Below are 13,292 nucleotides of genomic sequence, written 5' to 3'. Positions count from 1 at the left end.
CATTCGAGCGCCACTTGTTCTAAAATATAGCATCTAATTAATTCATGAAACGAGGAAGTAGCAACATAATTAAGTAAATGCGACATACATTTCAAAACATAACAGGCCATCAATATTAATAAAGGAATTAATGAATGAATTCAACATCCAATCGACATAAAACAAATATGTTTTGCTCGAGTAGAGCTTACAATAAACCAATTATTCAAATGTATCAAATGTATGGAAACACACCACCATGCAAATATAAAGGAATAAAGCAAGCTAGGTAGACTCTTCCATGAGACCGTTGACCTCAAGCGCAATGTCGTTTGCGGTCACGTCATACATGGTGAAAAGTGCTGCATCGTCTCCCAAGTCCAGACCAGATGGAGGATTCCCTGAGGGCTCAACATCCATCGGTGTGGTGGTGTCAGTAACGGATGCCTGTAACATCGCCAATGATGGCGGCGTAGGGATCATCTGTGGCGGCGCCACTTGGGGCGCCACAGATCCCCCCCCCCTACGTAGATGGTGAGGTTGGCCTCATGTGCCTTCCTCGCCTTATAAGCATCCGTTACGTGCTGAGGTGCGCGACATTCGCGGGAATAATGAGACTTCCCGCCGCACCTGAAACACACTTGGGGCCCCTTTGGCACCTTGGTCTCCTTCTTGTTCTTCCTTGCCTTTTTGCCCTTCTTCTTCTTGAGGGGCTTGCAGATTTTGAAATCGTTTGCCTGCACTTCTGGGCGCGCACTAGTCCCGAGTGGTTGCACGACAAAGTTCTTTTTGAGAACCTCGTCATGCGCCTCAGCCACTTGGAGGATGTCGATCAGCTCAGAATATTCCTTGTAGTTCGCCTGCCGGTAGCTCCGGGAGGACTGCCCGGCATCCGGATGAAAGGTTGAGAGAGTCTTCTCAATCTTCTGGCTATCGGTGACTGTAACACCGCATAGCTGAAGACAAGTACAAATTCGGTGTAAAGCCGAGTTGTACTCACCAATGGACCGGAAATCCGCAAACCTCAACCGGGCCCATTCCGCCTCTGCCTGGGGCTGGGTGGAGTACTTCAGTCTTTCGAACCGGCGTTTGAGGGCGGTCCATAAGGCTAAGGCACTCTGCTCAGCCATGTACTCAATCTTGAGTGTGGCGCAGAGGTGGCGGCGTAGGAAGTGCAAAGCCTGGGCATTCTCAGCCGACGTGGCGGCAGGGGCACCTTTGCCACCCAAGTCAATCGGGCTCCAGAGTTGTTTACCCTCGAGCCAGATTTCCACATTAGTTGCCCATGCAAGGGAGTTACCACCATGCTGTGCAAGTTCGTCAAACTCGCGCTTGGTGATTGCCGACATCTGCAAATATGCATGATTCCATTTAGATTCCAATGCATAATTGCAATGACAAATACATTTGTGGTTGAATGTGGCGTTTCGATATTAAAAACATGTGATTCTATGCTTCATAATACGATTAAAAGTGTTTGAACAATTAATCTACAACATCAAAAAGCACTAAATCAAAGCATGTTAATATTAATGGCATGTTAAGCAAGTGCAAAGGCCAAAAAAAAGCCCAAAGAGAACATTCCCGAATTAACTTTCGCCTAATTATGCGATTTTAGATAAAACAGACAGTTCCAGGGACATATATGCAAAATAGGGATAGAATGCATGTAATTTACTGAAACGTTCCGGACTAGAACGCAAAATTCCTGGCCCAAGATGCATTTCGGGTTGCCAGCCCATTTTTCCTCTTTCTTTCAGCCCAAAGGGCGGCACATCCCGCGCGGCCCAGCTAGGCTAGCCGCACCAGCCCCTAGGGTTTCCCCTGGGCGGCGGCCCATCCCGCGCGGCGGCTGCTGGCTGCGGCGGCCTACGCCCAAGGCTGCGGCGGCGCGCCGGACGGCGGCGACGCGCGCTGATGCCCGGCGTGGTGGCAGCCCGCTGCCCGAGGCTGCGCCAGCCTGCGCACGGGCGGTGGCGGCGCTCGCGATGGGAAAAATTGGGCGACACGGCTCGCGGCCATTCATGGCGGCAGTAGCCGGCGGTGCGACGCTCAACGGGGTGGCGCCGTCTCCCCCAAAAATTGGTCAACAAGTCCCTCATGCGGCGGGATCGATCGGCAATTGTGCTGGCGACTTGGTCAGCAAACGACCCGCGAGAAAAATACAATCGTGAGGTGAAATACAACGAAAAGAAAATAATCACAAAAACGGAATCGTAACGCAGAGAGGAATCCATTTGTGCAGTAAAATTTCAGAGCCAATACCTCCGTGATTTTTGTCAAGAGCCTTCTTGGGGTAGGCTCGATGAAGGCTCGGGGTAGAGGCTCGTGCTGATAACGTGTTGTGCAACTCCTGCCGGCTGGCCGGTTCCGAGGTTGCACACCAAGATCGTAGTCGAACACACACAATCATGAAGTACAGTAAAGTAGATGAACACCAGAAAGTAGAGAGGAACATGAGCTATTTATTAATTCTGATCTCAAGTGTACGTACAAGGGGTAGCCTCATGTTCTTTATATAGGCCTAATGTATAAGAGCTCATAACAAACTATTAGGTGGAGGAACGAGTCAACGGACGGGTGTCGGTGGGGGCGCACGACTCTGTGGCCACCCCACCCGGTCGTTGGTTCCTCAACAATGTCGACACAACTTGCCCATTCTTGCAAGCAAACCCAGTGCGCAGGCCACGGAACCGGCATATATAACGACGCGCCTCGCAGCTTGTCTGCCGAACGAACTAAGCTCGCCGATCTGCTCATACTCAATTACCCAACTATTCATCCAAAACAAAGTCATTTTGTTTGCGCCATATATTCAGACCCAACTATTCATCCAAAATAGCAAATGGAGACCTCCAGGAAGCCTCACTTCGTGCTCGTCCCATGGGTAGGAGGCGTCAGCCACATCGTCCCCATGTCGGACATCGGCTGCCTCCTCGCGTCTCACGGAGCGTGCGTTACCATCATCACGACACCCGCCAGCGTGTCGATTGTCCAGAGCCGCGTAGACCGTGCCAGCCGGCAAGGCGCGGTGATCGCGGTCAGCGCGATCCCCTTCCCAGCCGCCGAAGCCGGCCTGCCCGAAGGCTGCGAGAGGATGGAACTAATCCCGTCGCCCGCCATGGTGCCAAGCTTCTTCAAAGCCAACAAGCGGTTCGGCGAGGCGGTGGCTCGGTACTGCCGTCAGCAGGATGCCGCCCGGCGACCGAGCTGCGTCATCGCCGGGACGTGCCACACGTGGACGCTGCCCATGGCGCGTGACCTCGGCGTGCCATGCTACATCTTCCACGGCTTCGGCGCGTTCGCCTTGCTGTGCGTGGAGCATCTCTACAAGCAAGGCCGGCATGAGGCGATCGCGTCCGCGGACGAGCCCGTCGACATCTCGGTGCTGCCGCAGCCGTTCGAGTGCAAGATCCTGGGCAGGCAGCTGCCGCTGCAGTTCTTGCCATCGATGTCCGTGGGGAGCGGGCTCATGCAGGAGATCCGGGAGTTCGACGTTGCCGTGGACGGCATCGTGGTGAACAGCTTCGACGAGCTGGAGCACGGCTCCACGGCGCTCCTGGAAGCCGCCGCGGGCAAGAGAGTTGTCGCCGTGGGGCCTGTCTCCCTGTGCTGTGGGGCGCCTAGCCTCGACCCCCCGCGGCGCGATGACGACGCGAGGCGGTGCATGGCGTGGCTGGATGCCAAGAAGGCCGGGTCCGTGGTGTACGTGAGCTTCGGCAGCGCCGGGTGCATACCCCCCGCGCAGCTCCTGCAGCTCGGCATGGCCCTGGTCTCTTGCCCGTGGCCTGTCATGTGGGTTCTCAGGGGCGCCGACTCGTTGCCCGACGACGTCAAGGAGTGGCTACGCGAGAATACCGACGCGGACGGCAAGTGCCTTGTGGTGCGTGGGTGGGCGCCGCAGGTGGCCATCCTCGAGCACCCGGCAGTGGGCGGATTCATGACCCACTGTGGATGGGGATCGACCCTGGAGAGCGTTGCCGCCGGGGTGCCCATGGTCACCTGGCCTCTGTTCGCCGAGCAATTCGTCAATGAGAAGCTGATCGTGGACGTGCTCGGCATCGGGGTGTCTGTTGGCGTGACGAAACCAACGGAGAACGTCCTCACCGCTGGTAAACTTGGCAGCGGCGAGGCGATGGCGGCGGAAGTGGGGGCGGAACAGGTGAAGCGCGCTCTGGAGAGGCTCATGGATGGAGGGAGCGAAGGGGAGGAAATGAGGAGGAAGGCTCTGGAGTTAAAGGAGAAAGCAAACGTTGCTTTGCAGGAGGGGGGTTCGTCCTACAGCAATCTGGAGAAATTGATCGAATCTTCCGTTTAAAAATACGGTTGGTTCGTAGTACCTTGTGAGTTTAGAATAGATTCAATTTCATGGCATGGATTGTTCTTGCTGCTTGCAGTATATGCCCATGAACTGATGAAAGAACGCCTAAAATTTCTGATTCTAGTGTCACGTCCACGTCTTGACTTTGTGTACTGACTAAGGGTGAAATTGGTTTGGATAATTATTTGACCAAAACCTTTTCAAATCCGGTATAGGACGTGGAAAGTACAATTTGTCCAGATATGGATGTATCTATTTCAAAAAAATGTCTAGATACATGTAATATTTCAACAACAATTTAGTATCGGAGTGAGTACATTTTTTTTTTTTTAGAATGGTTCGTTTTTTTTGAGCGAAGGATAACTTTTTTTTAGGGGAGCGAAGGATAACTAGTTCGCAAACCCAATTATCCCTTTTGTTACCGAGACATGTACGCCAGCCTAGAAAAGCCCACAGGCCCCGGCCCACTTATTCTAGCCTAAATTCATTCACCGATTCATCTTCGGCTGCTCCGCCTCCGGCGACGGCCACGCCCTTTGCGGCGGCGCACGCCATCCGCGACTAAAACGGAAAGGACGCGCAACAATAAGTGCCAAATCACTCCTCGCTAGCAGTAGCTACCATGAGCCCGCCGCCTCCTTCACCCCACGCCGGCGTCTGCTGGCGTCAAGGTGGCCTTCTCGTCGAAGCTAAATAATCACCCTCGAACCCCCACTTCCCATCCTCCCGTTGATTTCACTTTGGGCAGAAGAAGATGTCGATGAGGAGTTCTCTGTGGAATTTCCAGAGTAGCGTGGAGCCGTGGAGGTACGCGGTGGCCGGGCCTCAGAGTCTGACCGGCGGCCACCACTACCAGAGCCTGCGATACCTACCCCTCAGGCCAGGTCGTCCCGCGCCGCCCATTGCACTTTGCATTGTCCGGCGCTTCTTCCCATCATCCTCATCCAAGCACTCCGCCAAGAGATCTGTGTCAAAGAAGGCTGCCCGATGGATGCATGAATCAGTGATGTGCTGCTGTGTGTACTAGTTGGAGAACCAACTTTGTTCTACGCTAGTGCTTGCAGTGTGCTTGCCGCCAACCCCTCTCCTCGCATCGTCGTCTCCTATCTTCGCATCGCTACCGCCCCCTCTTCTCTACATCCTCCCGACACAGGGTACCGCGTTAGCCGCCGAATCGTCTTCCACCCTCGCGCCATCATGTTGATCAGGATCCGCATGTGGAATGCCAGAGGAGGAGGATGGATCCGCCGCCGGGGAGCTTATCGTCTTCGAGCCGTCGCGCATCGACGTGCCATGGAGGCCGCCGCCAGGAGCCAACATCGGGAGGCCGGACTTCAATACGGAGCCGGTGAGTTTTGATTTTTTTTTTGCTATTTAAATAGCTACAAATTTAAAACTTAAAACTACAATTATAAGTCAAAAAATTGAATGAGAAAAAAGTACAGAAAAAATAAATCAAATGTTAAAAATTTCTAATATTTTTGAAAGTTAAAAGAATAATCAAAAGCTAAAATTTAAAAAAGTTAAAAGTCCAAATATTATTAAAAGTCAAAAGTTTTGAATGAGAAAATAAAAAGTTGAAAAAAGAAAATCTAGAAAACTAAAAGTGAAAAAGTTAAAAGTCCAAATATTAAGGGCCTCTTTGATTCACATGATAGGAAAAATATAGGAATAGGACAATCGTAGGATTGCAATGTCATGCCCATTCGAATCCTACAGAATTGTGATTAGACAAATGTTTGTTTGATTGAACACATGAAAAAACAAAGGAATTTGAAAAAGAGGTTGGAGTGGATGGAAAAAATCCTATGAAATGTAGTGCAATGGAATCCTTAGGAAACTTTCCCATGAGGTTCAATCCTACAAATCAAACAATTCATATAGGAAAAAAATCCTAAGGATTCAAATCCTCCAAAATTCCTATGAAAATCCTTTGAATCAAAGGAGCCCTAATAAAAGTCCTTTTTGGGGTTTATCTGAAATCGTCCGTTGCTTTTGATTTTGGCAAGTGTCCACCAATTATCCCTACACTATACTATACTCCAGTTTGTGTTTGTCATTAGCTCGAGTTTGGTGTTTGAGTCCAATAAATGAGTATGTACAATCAAACAAACGTATTAATTATTAATACTATGTACATACTATCCGTCCACCTATATCTGTTTCTGGTCCCGCACCGCTTTACTATGGTACCATATTTGTTTATTATAAATTCAGATATATTCCGTATCTGTATTGCTTCCGAATCCGATAACCAAAAAGGGCCTAGGTGGGTCAGAGCCCCTTTGGTGTGCGGCTCAACGGTGTAAGTTTGATTTGGTCGAGGAATGACGACACATCCCCTAACTGGTAGGCCCAAGCTGCCCAAATGGGTCCAAATCTTAAATTTTACTCCCTCCTGTCTATAATAAGATAAGTGTTACCGATTTAGTACAACTTCATATTAAATCAGCGACACTTATTATGAATCAGAGGGAGTAGTAAAATATGAAAAAACTTGCACTAAATGAAGTAAATAGTTTCTCTAGCTTCATTGATGAAACCAAACAGGTCACGATATTGGGGTAATTAGTGTCAACTTTGTTTACTGCAGAGAACATCTTACGTGAGGCAGCGTCTCTTTTCGCTAACGGACAATATGTTGACATCAAAGATTCAACGGGCAAGAAAAAGAAGAGTTTGCAATTGAAGCAGTGCGACAAATGTGCGGGTAGACGTTGCGCCGGCGGCGCAAGCTCGCCAAATCATTGCTGCTGTATATATATGTCGTTACGGATCCTGAAAGCTGTATGGCAGGACATCCAAATTGGAATTATCCAGATGGATAGCGTCATCGATTACGCGCGCGAACGTCTGTTTGCGCTCAGTCCATCGAACTTGATGAGCAAAATCCCAGATGAGCCAGCTGCCCAGCTCGTCGCTTTGTAGGCAAGCCGTGAGGAGTACAGCTCAATCTTGACTTGAGCCTAGTCTAGCTAGGACGTCGTCGCAATTCGCAACTCGTAGAAAAATGAAATTTCGTCATGGGCGTATGCTTTCGATCGTAGTTTAGTTATCTGGAGCCCGGAACTAAATATGGTTACACACAGTCCTGGTTTTAGCACATTGCTAACTGAAGTTGTCGTTAAATGTGGCTATCAGAGTAATAAGCATCAAATAGAACATAACTGTAGATCGAGACGTTTCAAGGTACCCGCAGAAAATGTCCTGGTGGATGCTAGCATTATGCATTTAGTATTGTTGGTGGATGTCAGCATTATGCATATGTTGGTGCCACGTGTGGGCTATATCATCCTCACATCGACCATCCCTCAATGCTTCTTGATTCGGACTAGAAAGCGTCCTGGCTATACATTAATTAGCTGGGTCGAACGCGGTGGCTGACTCCAGCTCAGCAAGGTTTTTCACAAATAATTTCATCCCTTAATGTTTCTGTTAGACTGGCTGTATATGAGATAGCCACATCCGTGTTAGGGTGTCGAGCAGTTTCCCCAAACACGTTGTTTTACATGATATCAGATTAGGTTACGATGGTTTCCGCTGTGCCGGCCCCTGCCCCTGCCTCGCCCTTCCTTGCCTCACGGCCCCTCGCGGCGTTGTGGCAAGCCCGGTCCCCCGGGGTCGCGCCTTCGGGTCCTTCGATCGGATCGGCTCATCCACCTCCCGCTGGCGCAGAGGGCGATCTGCCGCCGCCAGTCTCCGGTGGCCCTTCTTCCTCGACCGCCGTGGCTGCGCCGCCGCCCTATGGTGGTCCCGCGCCTGCGCCCTACGGCGGGCGGCGCCTCACCTGCGCTCACACCGGCTGCCTGGTTGGCGCCTCCCTACGGTGCGCCGCCTCCGTAGCCCTACGCGGCATCTCCGGCGCTGCACTACAGGGCCGCGTCCGCACCGACCTATGGTGCCCCGGTTGCCGCTCCCTTTGGCGCCTACCAGTCGTCGGCATACGACGACGTCGCGCCTATCTACGGGGCCTCCTCGGCGACCGCTGCCCCTGCCCCGTCTCTGGAGACGGCCCCGCCGCCGGGCTTCTACCTGCCACAGCCGTCGGCTTACGCCGATCCTGCTGCGGCGCCTTCACCCTTCTACTTCTCGCACCTCATCCCGGTGAAGCTCACGCCGAACAATTACTTGTCTTGGCGTGCACAGTTGATGCCGCTCCTCAGAAGCCGCTACTTGGAGGGGTACGTCGATGGCTCCCTCCCGTGCCCACCGCCGTATCATCCGGCGTATCACGCGTGGGTGGCCCAGGATCAGGCCATCCTCTTTGCCATCCAGTCGTCGCTCACACCGAGTGTCTCATCGCTGGTCCTCTTCGCCTCTACGTCTTGGGATGCGTGGACGGCGCTTCACACCAACTTCGCCTCTCAGTCTCAGGCGCGTGCTCATGCCATTCGCACAGAGCTGGACGAGACCAAGCTTCGCGACCTCATCATCACGGACTACTTCAACAAGATGACCGGCCTCGCCGACACTCTGGCCTCCATTGGACAGCCGCTTCGCTCCGAGGACTTCACCACCTACATCCTGAACGGGCTCAACGACGACTATGATAATCTCATTGAGAACATCAATGGTTGCGACACTCCGCTTCAGCCTCGTGAGCTCTACTCGCGCCTCCTCGGTCACGAATAGCGCGTCAAGGTGCGCCATGCCTCGTCGAGCTTCTCCTCCGCCAACGCCGTAGCTCACGGTAAACCCCAGAAGCCGTCACCGGCTGGTGGCAAGCCGGCGTCCGCACCTCAGCAGGCTCCGCGGCCCGCCGCGCCCCCCATCACAGGCGGTGGTCGTCCGCGCGCCTGCTGTCAGCTGTGTACTTGAGGGCCATATCGCCTCCCGCTGTCATCGACGCTTCAAGTAGGACTTCCTCGGCATTGGCAACGATGGCAAGCGCAATGACAAGCAGGTTGCCTCTGCCATGGCGGATAACGAGCACGGGCACACTCCGCCCTACTCCATTGATCCGACGTGGTACATGGACACGAGAGCTACCAATCACCTGACGAGTGAGATGGGCAAGCTCGCCACCCAGGAGCCATATCGTAGTTTCTTGCACACAATTCTAGAAAACTGCATCTTCTCAATGTCCTTCGAGTTCCTTCTGCTACACGTAGTTTGTTGTCTGTTCCTCAACTTACTTGCGATAATAATGTCCTCGCTGAATTTCATCGTTTCTATTTTTTCATCAAGGATCGGGACACGAGAGCCGTTCTACTTAGAGGTCGTCTTCGTCATGGCCTATATGCACTTGACGCGCCGCCTGCGCTTCCTGCGCCACATGCTCCCCAGGTGTTCAGTGGTGTTCGTGTGTCATCTACGCACTGGCATGCATGCCTTGGTCACGCTGCTGCTCCCATAGTTCGTCATGTTCTGCATCGTCATGAACTTCTAGTTGTGTCCACTAAAATTGCTGAACATTTCTGTGATGCCTGCCAGCAAGGCAAGAGTCATCAGCTTCCGTTTTCAGAGTCGAGTCGTGTCGCTAAACATGCTCTTGAGCTTGTGTTTTCTGATGTATGGGGTCCTGCCCAAACGTCTGTTAGTGGCCACAATTATTATGTCAATTTTATTGATACTTATAGTCGGTTCACCTGGCTTTATCTTATTAAGCGTAAATCTGATGTGTTCGATGTTTTTATTCAGTTTCAAGCACATGTTGAGCGTCTCCTTCAGCATCAAATTCTTCATGTTCAATCCGACTGGCGAGGGGGGGGGGGTGAATATCACAACCTAAATTCGTTTTTTAATAAACTTGGGATCTCGCACCGTGTGTCTTGTCCTCATACACATCAGCATAATGGCACCGCTGAACGTAAGCATCGTCATCTTGTAGAGACTGGCCTTACCTTACTAGCTCACGGCTCCGTTCCGTTTCGGTTTTGGAGCGATGCTTTTTCCACCGCCTGTTTTTTGATAAATAGGCTTCCTTCACAACTTCTGCAAATGAAAACTCCTCTTGAACTCCTGCTCAATGAACTCCCAGATTACACATTCCTTAAGGTTTTTGGATGCGCATGTTGGCCTCACCTTCGTCCATATAACAAGCATAAGCTAGAGTTTCGGTCTAAAAAGTGTGTTTTTGTTGGGCATAGTTCCCTTCATAAAGGCTACAAGTGCCTACATGTTCCCACTAATCGCGTTTACATATCTCGTGATGTCGTGTTTGATGAGAATGTGTTCCCTTTTGCTGCACTTCCGAACAACTCTACCACTCCTACACCACCTGTGCACTCCACTATACCTTTGCCTGATCAATTTGTAGATGTTGCATATACTCTTGCGTTGCTTCCTAACCATGCTGCAGGTATCGGACGCGGCGCTCGCCTCGAGCTCCTTGATGATCAGGCGACGGACAACGATCACGTCCGGGACGTTGATCCGGTGCATGCGCCATGCACGCCGGGTTGCGACCGCTAGCCCGCTGCCGCCTCGCCCGTGGCAGCCCCGCCCGCTGCGGCCGCCTCGCCCGGCCCAGCGCCCGGGTCTTGTTCCCCGGCCTGCGACGAGGCCGCCTCTGCCCCGGCTCCCAGCGGGCCGTCTTCGCCCGTCCCGACACCGCCTAGCTCCCCGTTGCCAGGGGCCTCCTCGTCCGGCCCAGCATCGCCGGCCTCTGCGTCACCTGCGCCAGGCTCGGCATCGCCTCCGTCACCTGCGTCTGGCCCGTCATCGCCAGCACCACCTGCAATTTTTCGTCCGAAGGTGCGCACAGATGGGACCGTTGCGTGGATTGCTGCTTGCGTGGCCCATGCTGTTGCTGATCCCACAGCTGAGCCTCGCCACTTTGAGGCTGCCCTTGGTATTCCTCACTGGCGCGCTGCGATGGAGCAGGAATTCCAGGCACTATTGAAAACTGATACTTGGCAACTTGTTCCTCCTGTTTCTGGTGTCAATATTATCGATTCCAAGTGAGTCTTCAAGGTTAAGAAGCATGCTGATGGTTCTATTGAACGCTACAAGGCACGGTTAGTTGCCAAGGGCTTCAAGCAGAGGTATGGTCTTGATTATGAAGACACGTTCAGCCCAGTTGTCAAGCCCACTACCATTCGTTTGCTGCTCTCTCTGGCTATTACTCGAGGATGGTCTCTTCGTCAGCTTGATGTACATAATGCTTTCCTGCATGGAGTTCTGGCGGAGGTGGTTTATATGCGTCAGCCCCCAGGTTTTGTTGATCCTGCACGTCCTCAACATCTATGTCGCCTTGTTAAGGCTCTGTATGGACTTAAGCAGGCTCCTCGTGCATGGCATGCACGTCTTGGCTCTGTTCTTCGGGCTCATGGGTTTGTTCCCTCCACTGCTGACATGTCCCTGTTCCTTCTTCAGCGTCCTTAGGTCACGATGTACCTACTGGTTTATGTTGATGATATCATCCTCATCAGCTCCTCTGATGCTGCTGCCGATCGTCTCATGTCTGCGTTGGGTGGTGATTTTGCTGTCAAGGACTTGGGTGCTCTGCACTACTTTCTTGGTCTGGAGGTCTCACGGTCTTCTGCTGGGTTGACTCTCACTCAGCACAAGTACTCTACCGATCGGTTGTCTTCTCTTGATGGAGACCCCCTTTCGCCTGATGATGCTACTGAGTACGGCAGCCTCGTTGGTGGCCTGCAATACCTCACTATCACCAGACCGGATGTCTCTTATGCAGTCAACCGTGTGTGTCAGTATCTTCATGCGCTCAGGACATCTCATTGGTTAGCTGTGAAGCGTATTCTACGCTACATCTGTCTCACTGCCTCATATGGTTTGCTTCTCCAGCCTGCACCATCTTGTGAGCTTTCAGCCTTCTCAGATGCGGATTGGGCCGGTAGTCCTGATGACCGGCGATCCACAGGGGGCTATGCAATGTTCTTTGGTCCTAACTTGATCGCCTGGAATGCTCGCAAACAAGCTACAGTATCTCGCAGCAGTACTGAAGCTGAGTACAAGGCAGTTGCTAATGCCACAGCTGAGCTCATATGGGTACAGTCCCTATTGAGAGAGTTGGGAGTCTCTCAAGATCAGCCTCTAGTCCTTTGGTGTGACAACATCGGTGCTACATACCTTTCATCTAATCCGGTATTCCATGCCCGAACGAAACACATTGAAGTTGACTATCACTTTGTCAGGGAACGCATTGCACAGAAGTTACTCCGTATCAAGTTCATCTCCTCCAAAGATCAACTTGCTGACATCTTCACGAAGCCTCTTCCACAGCCGCAGTTTGTAGGTTGTAGGCGCAATCTTAACTTACTTTGTACTTCAGGCCACAGTTAAGATTCAGGGAGGGTGTTGGACTGTATATACGTAGAGTCTGTATATGTCTTGTATTGTACCTCTTGGTACCTCTATATATATGAGATAGCCACACCCGTATTAGGGTGTCGAGCAGTTTCCCCAAACACGCTGTTTTACGGTTTCAAATTTGAACTAAAATCACGGCAAGAATTTAGAAACGGAGAAACTACCAAGTATCCCATTTGACTTGGTTTGGACAAGGAGAAAGACCCCATGGGGTCGTGGTTTCCTAACACAATCATGTGAGATCATGAAAAATAAATCAAAAAGATTGGTTTGGTTATTATATAAATAAATGGCATGATAGCTTGTGCAGCTACTGCATTACAAATCAGAAGAAAACAGCTATGCCGATAAATAAATAAGACCTCGTGGAAGGTACAGTCATAAGAAAAGAGACCACAATAGCTCATGCGATTATTAGAAATGAGCACGTGAAATGTTAAGCATGCATTTAGGGTCCGTTTGGTTCCCAGGCAAAAACTAAACTAGCCTTGCTGGGCTATGCTTGGCGTTTGGTACCGTCAAATTTTCTTGGCTTCTGGGAGCGAGCTAGCCCGAACGGGCCAGAAAATCCTTGCCCACGAAGGAGAGCTAGACCGGCTCGCCTTCGACGGCAAGACGCGCTTCGTGCGAAAAAAAATACTCCGCTCCTGACGGAAACCATGACCTCGTCCCCTCAACAACTCATCCCGATTCCTGCTCTTCTGCTCGATTCTTCTCT

General features: G+C 51.5%; 2 protein-coding genes across 2 annotated transcripts; one reads left to right on the top strand and one right to left on the bottom strand.

Moving 5' to 3' along the window:
- Nucleotides 1-264: 264 nt before the first annotated feature.
- LOC104581403 lies at nucleotides 265-1,328 on the bottom strand. Its single transcript, XM_010228903.1, has 3 exons — nucleotides 980-1,328; nucleotides 621-919; nucleotides 265-426 (listed from the first exon to the last, which is right to left on the bottom strand). Exons 1-3 carry the CDS (start codon nucleotides 1,326-1,328, stop codon nucleotides 265-267), a joined length of 810 nt encoding a protein of 269 aa, XP_010227205.1.
- Nucleotides 1,329-2,485: 1,157 nt separating this feature from the next.
- On the top strand, nucleotides 2,486-4,604 carry LOC100825473 (UDP-glycosyltransferase 73C6). Its single transcript, XM_003580116.4, has one exon. It carries the CDS (start codon nucleotides 2,825-2,827, stop codon nucleotides 4,295-4,297), a length of 1,473 nt encoding a protein of 490 aa, XP_003580164.1. The 5' UTR covers nucleotides 2,486-2,824; the 3' UTR covers nucleotides 4,298-4,604.
- The last annotated feature ends 8,688 nt before the right edge of the window (nucleotides 4,605-13,292 follow it).

This window comes from Brachypodium distachyon, chromosome 5 (assembly GCF_000005505.3).
Source record: "Brachypodium distachyon strain Bd21 chromosome 5, Brachypodium_distachyon_v3.0, whole genome shotgun sequence".
Taxonomy (NCBI): domain Eukaryota; kingdom Viridiplantae; phylum Streptophyta; class Magnoliopsida; order Poales; family Poaceae; genus Brachypodium; species Brachypodium distachyon.
The sequence above is the reverse complement of the archived record's forward strand: the minus strand, read 5'-3'. Positions and strand labels throughout refer to the sequence as shown.

Coding starts and splice junctions, on each gene's coding strand:
- LOC100825473 (XM_003580116.4), top strand. CDS start 2,825: ATGGAGACCTCCAGGAAGCCTCACTTCGTGCTCGTCCCATGGGTAGGA.
- LOC104581403 (XM_010228903.1), bottom strand. CDS start 1,328: ATGTCGGCAATCACCAAGCGCGAGTTTGACGAACTTGCACAGCATGGT. Junction 920..979: donor TGCGGATTTCCGGTCCATTG/GTGAGTACAACT, acceptor GCGGTGTTACAG/TCACCGATAGCCAGAAGATT. Junction 427..620: donor AGGTGCCAAAGGGGCCCCAA/GTGTGTTTCAGG, acceptor GCGATGTTACAG/GCATCCGTTACTGACACCAC.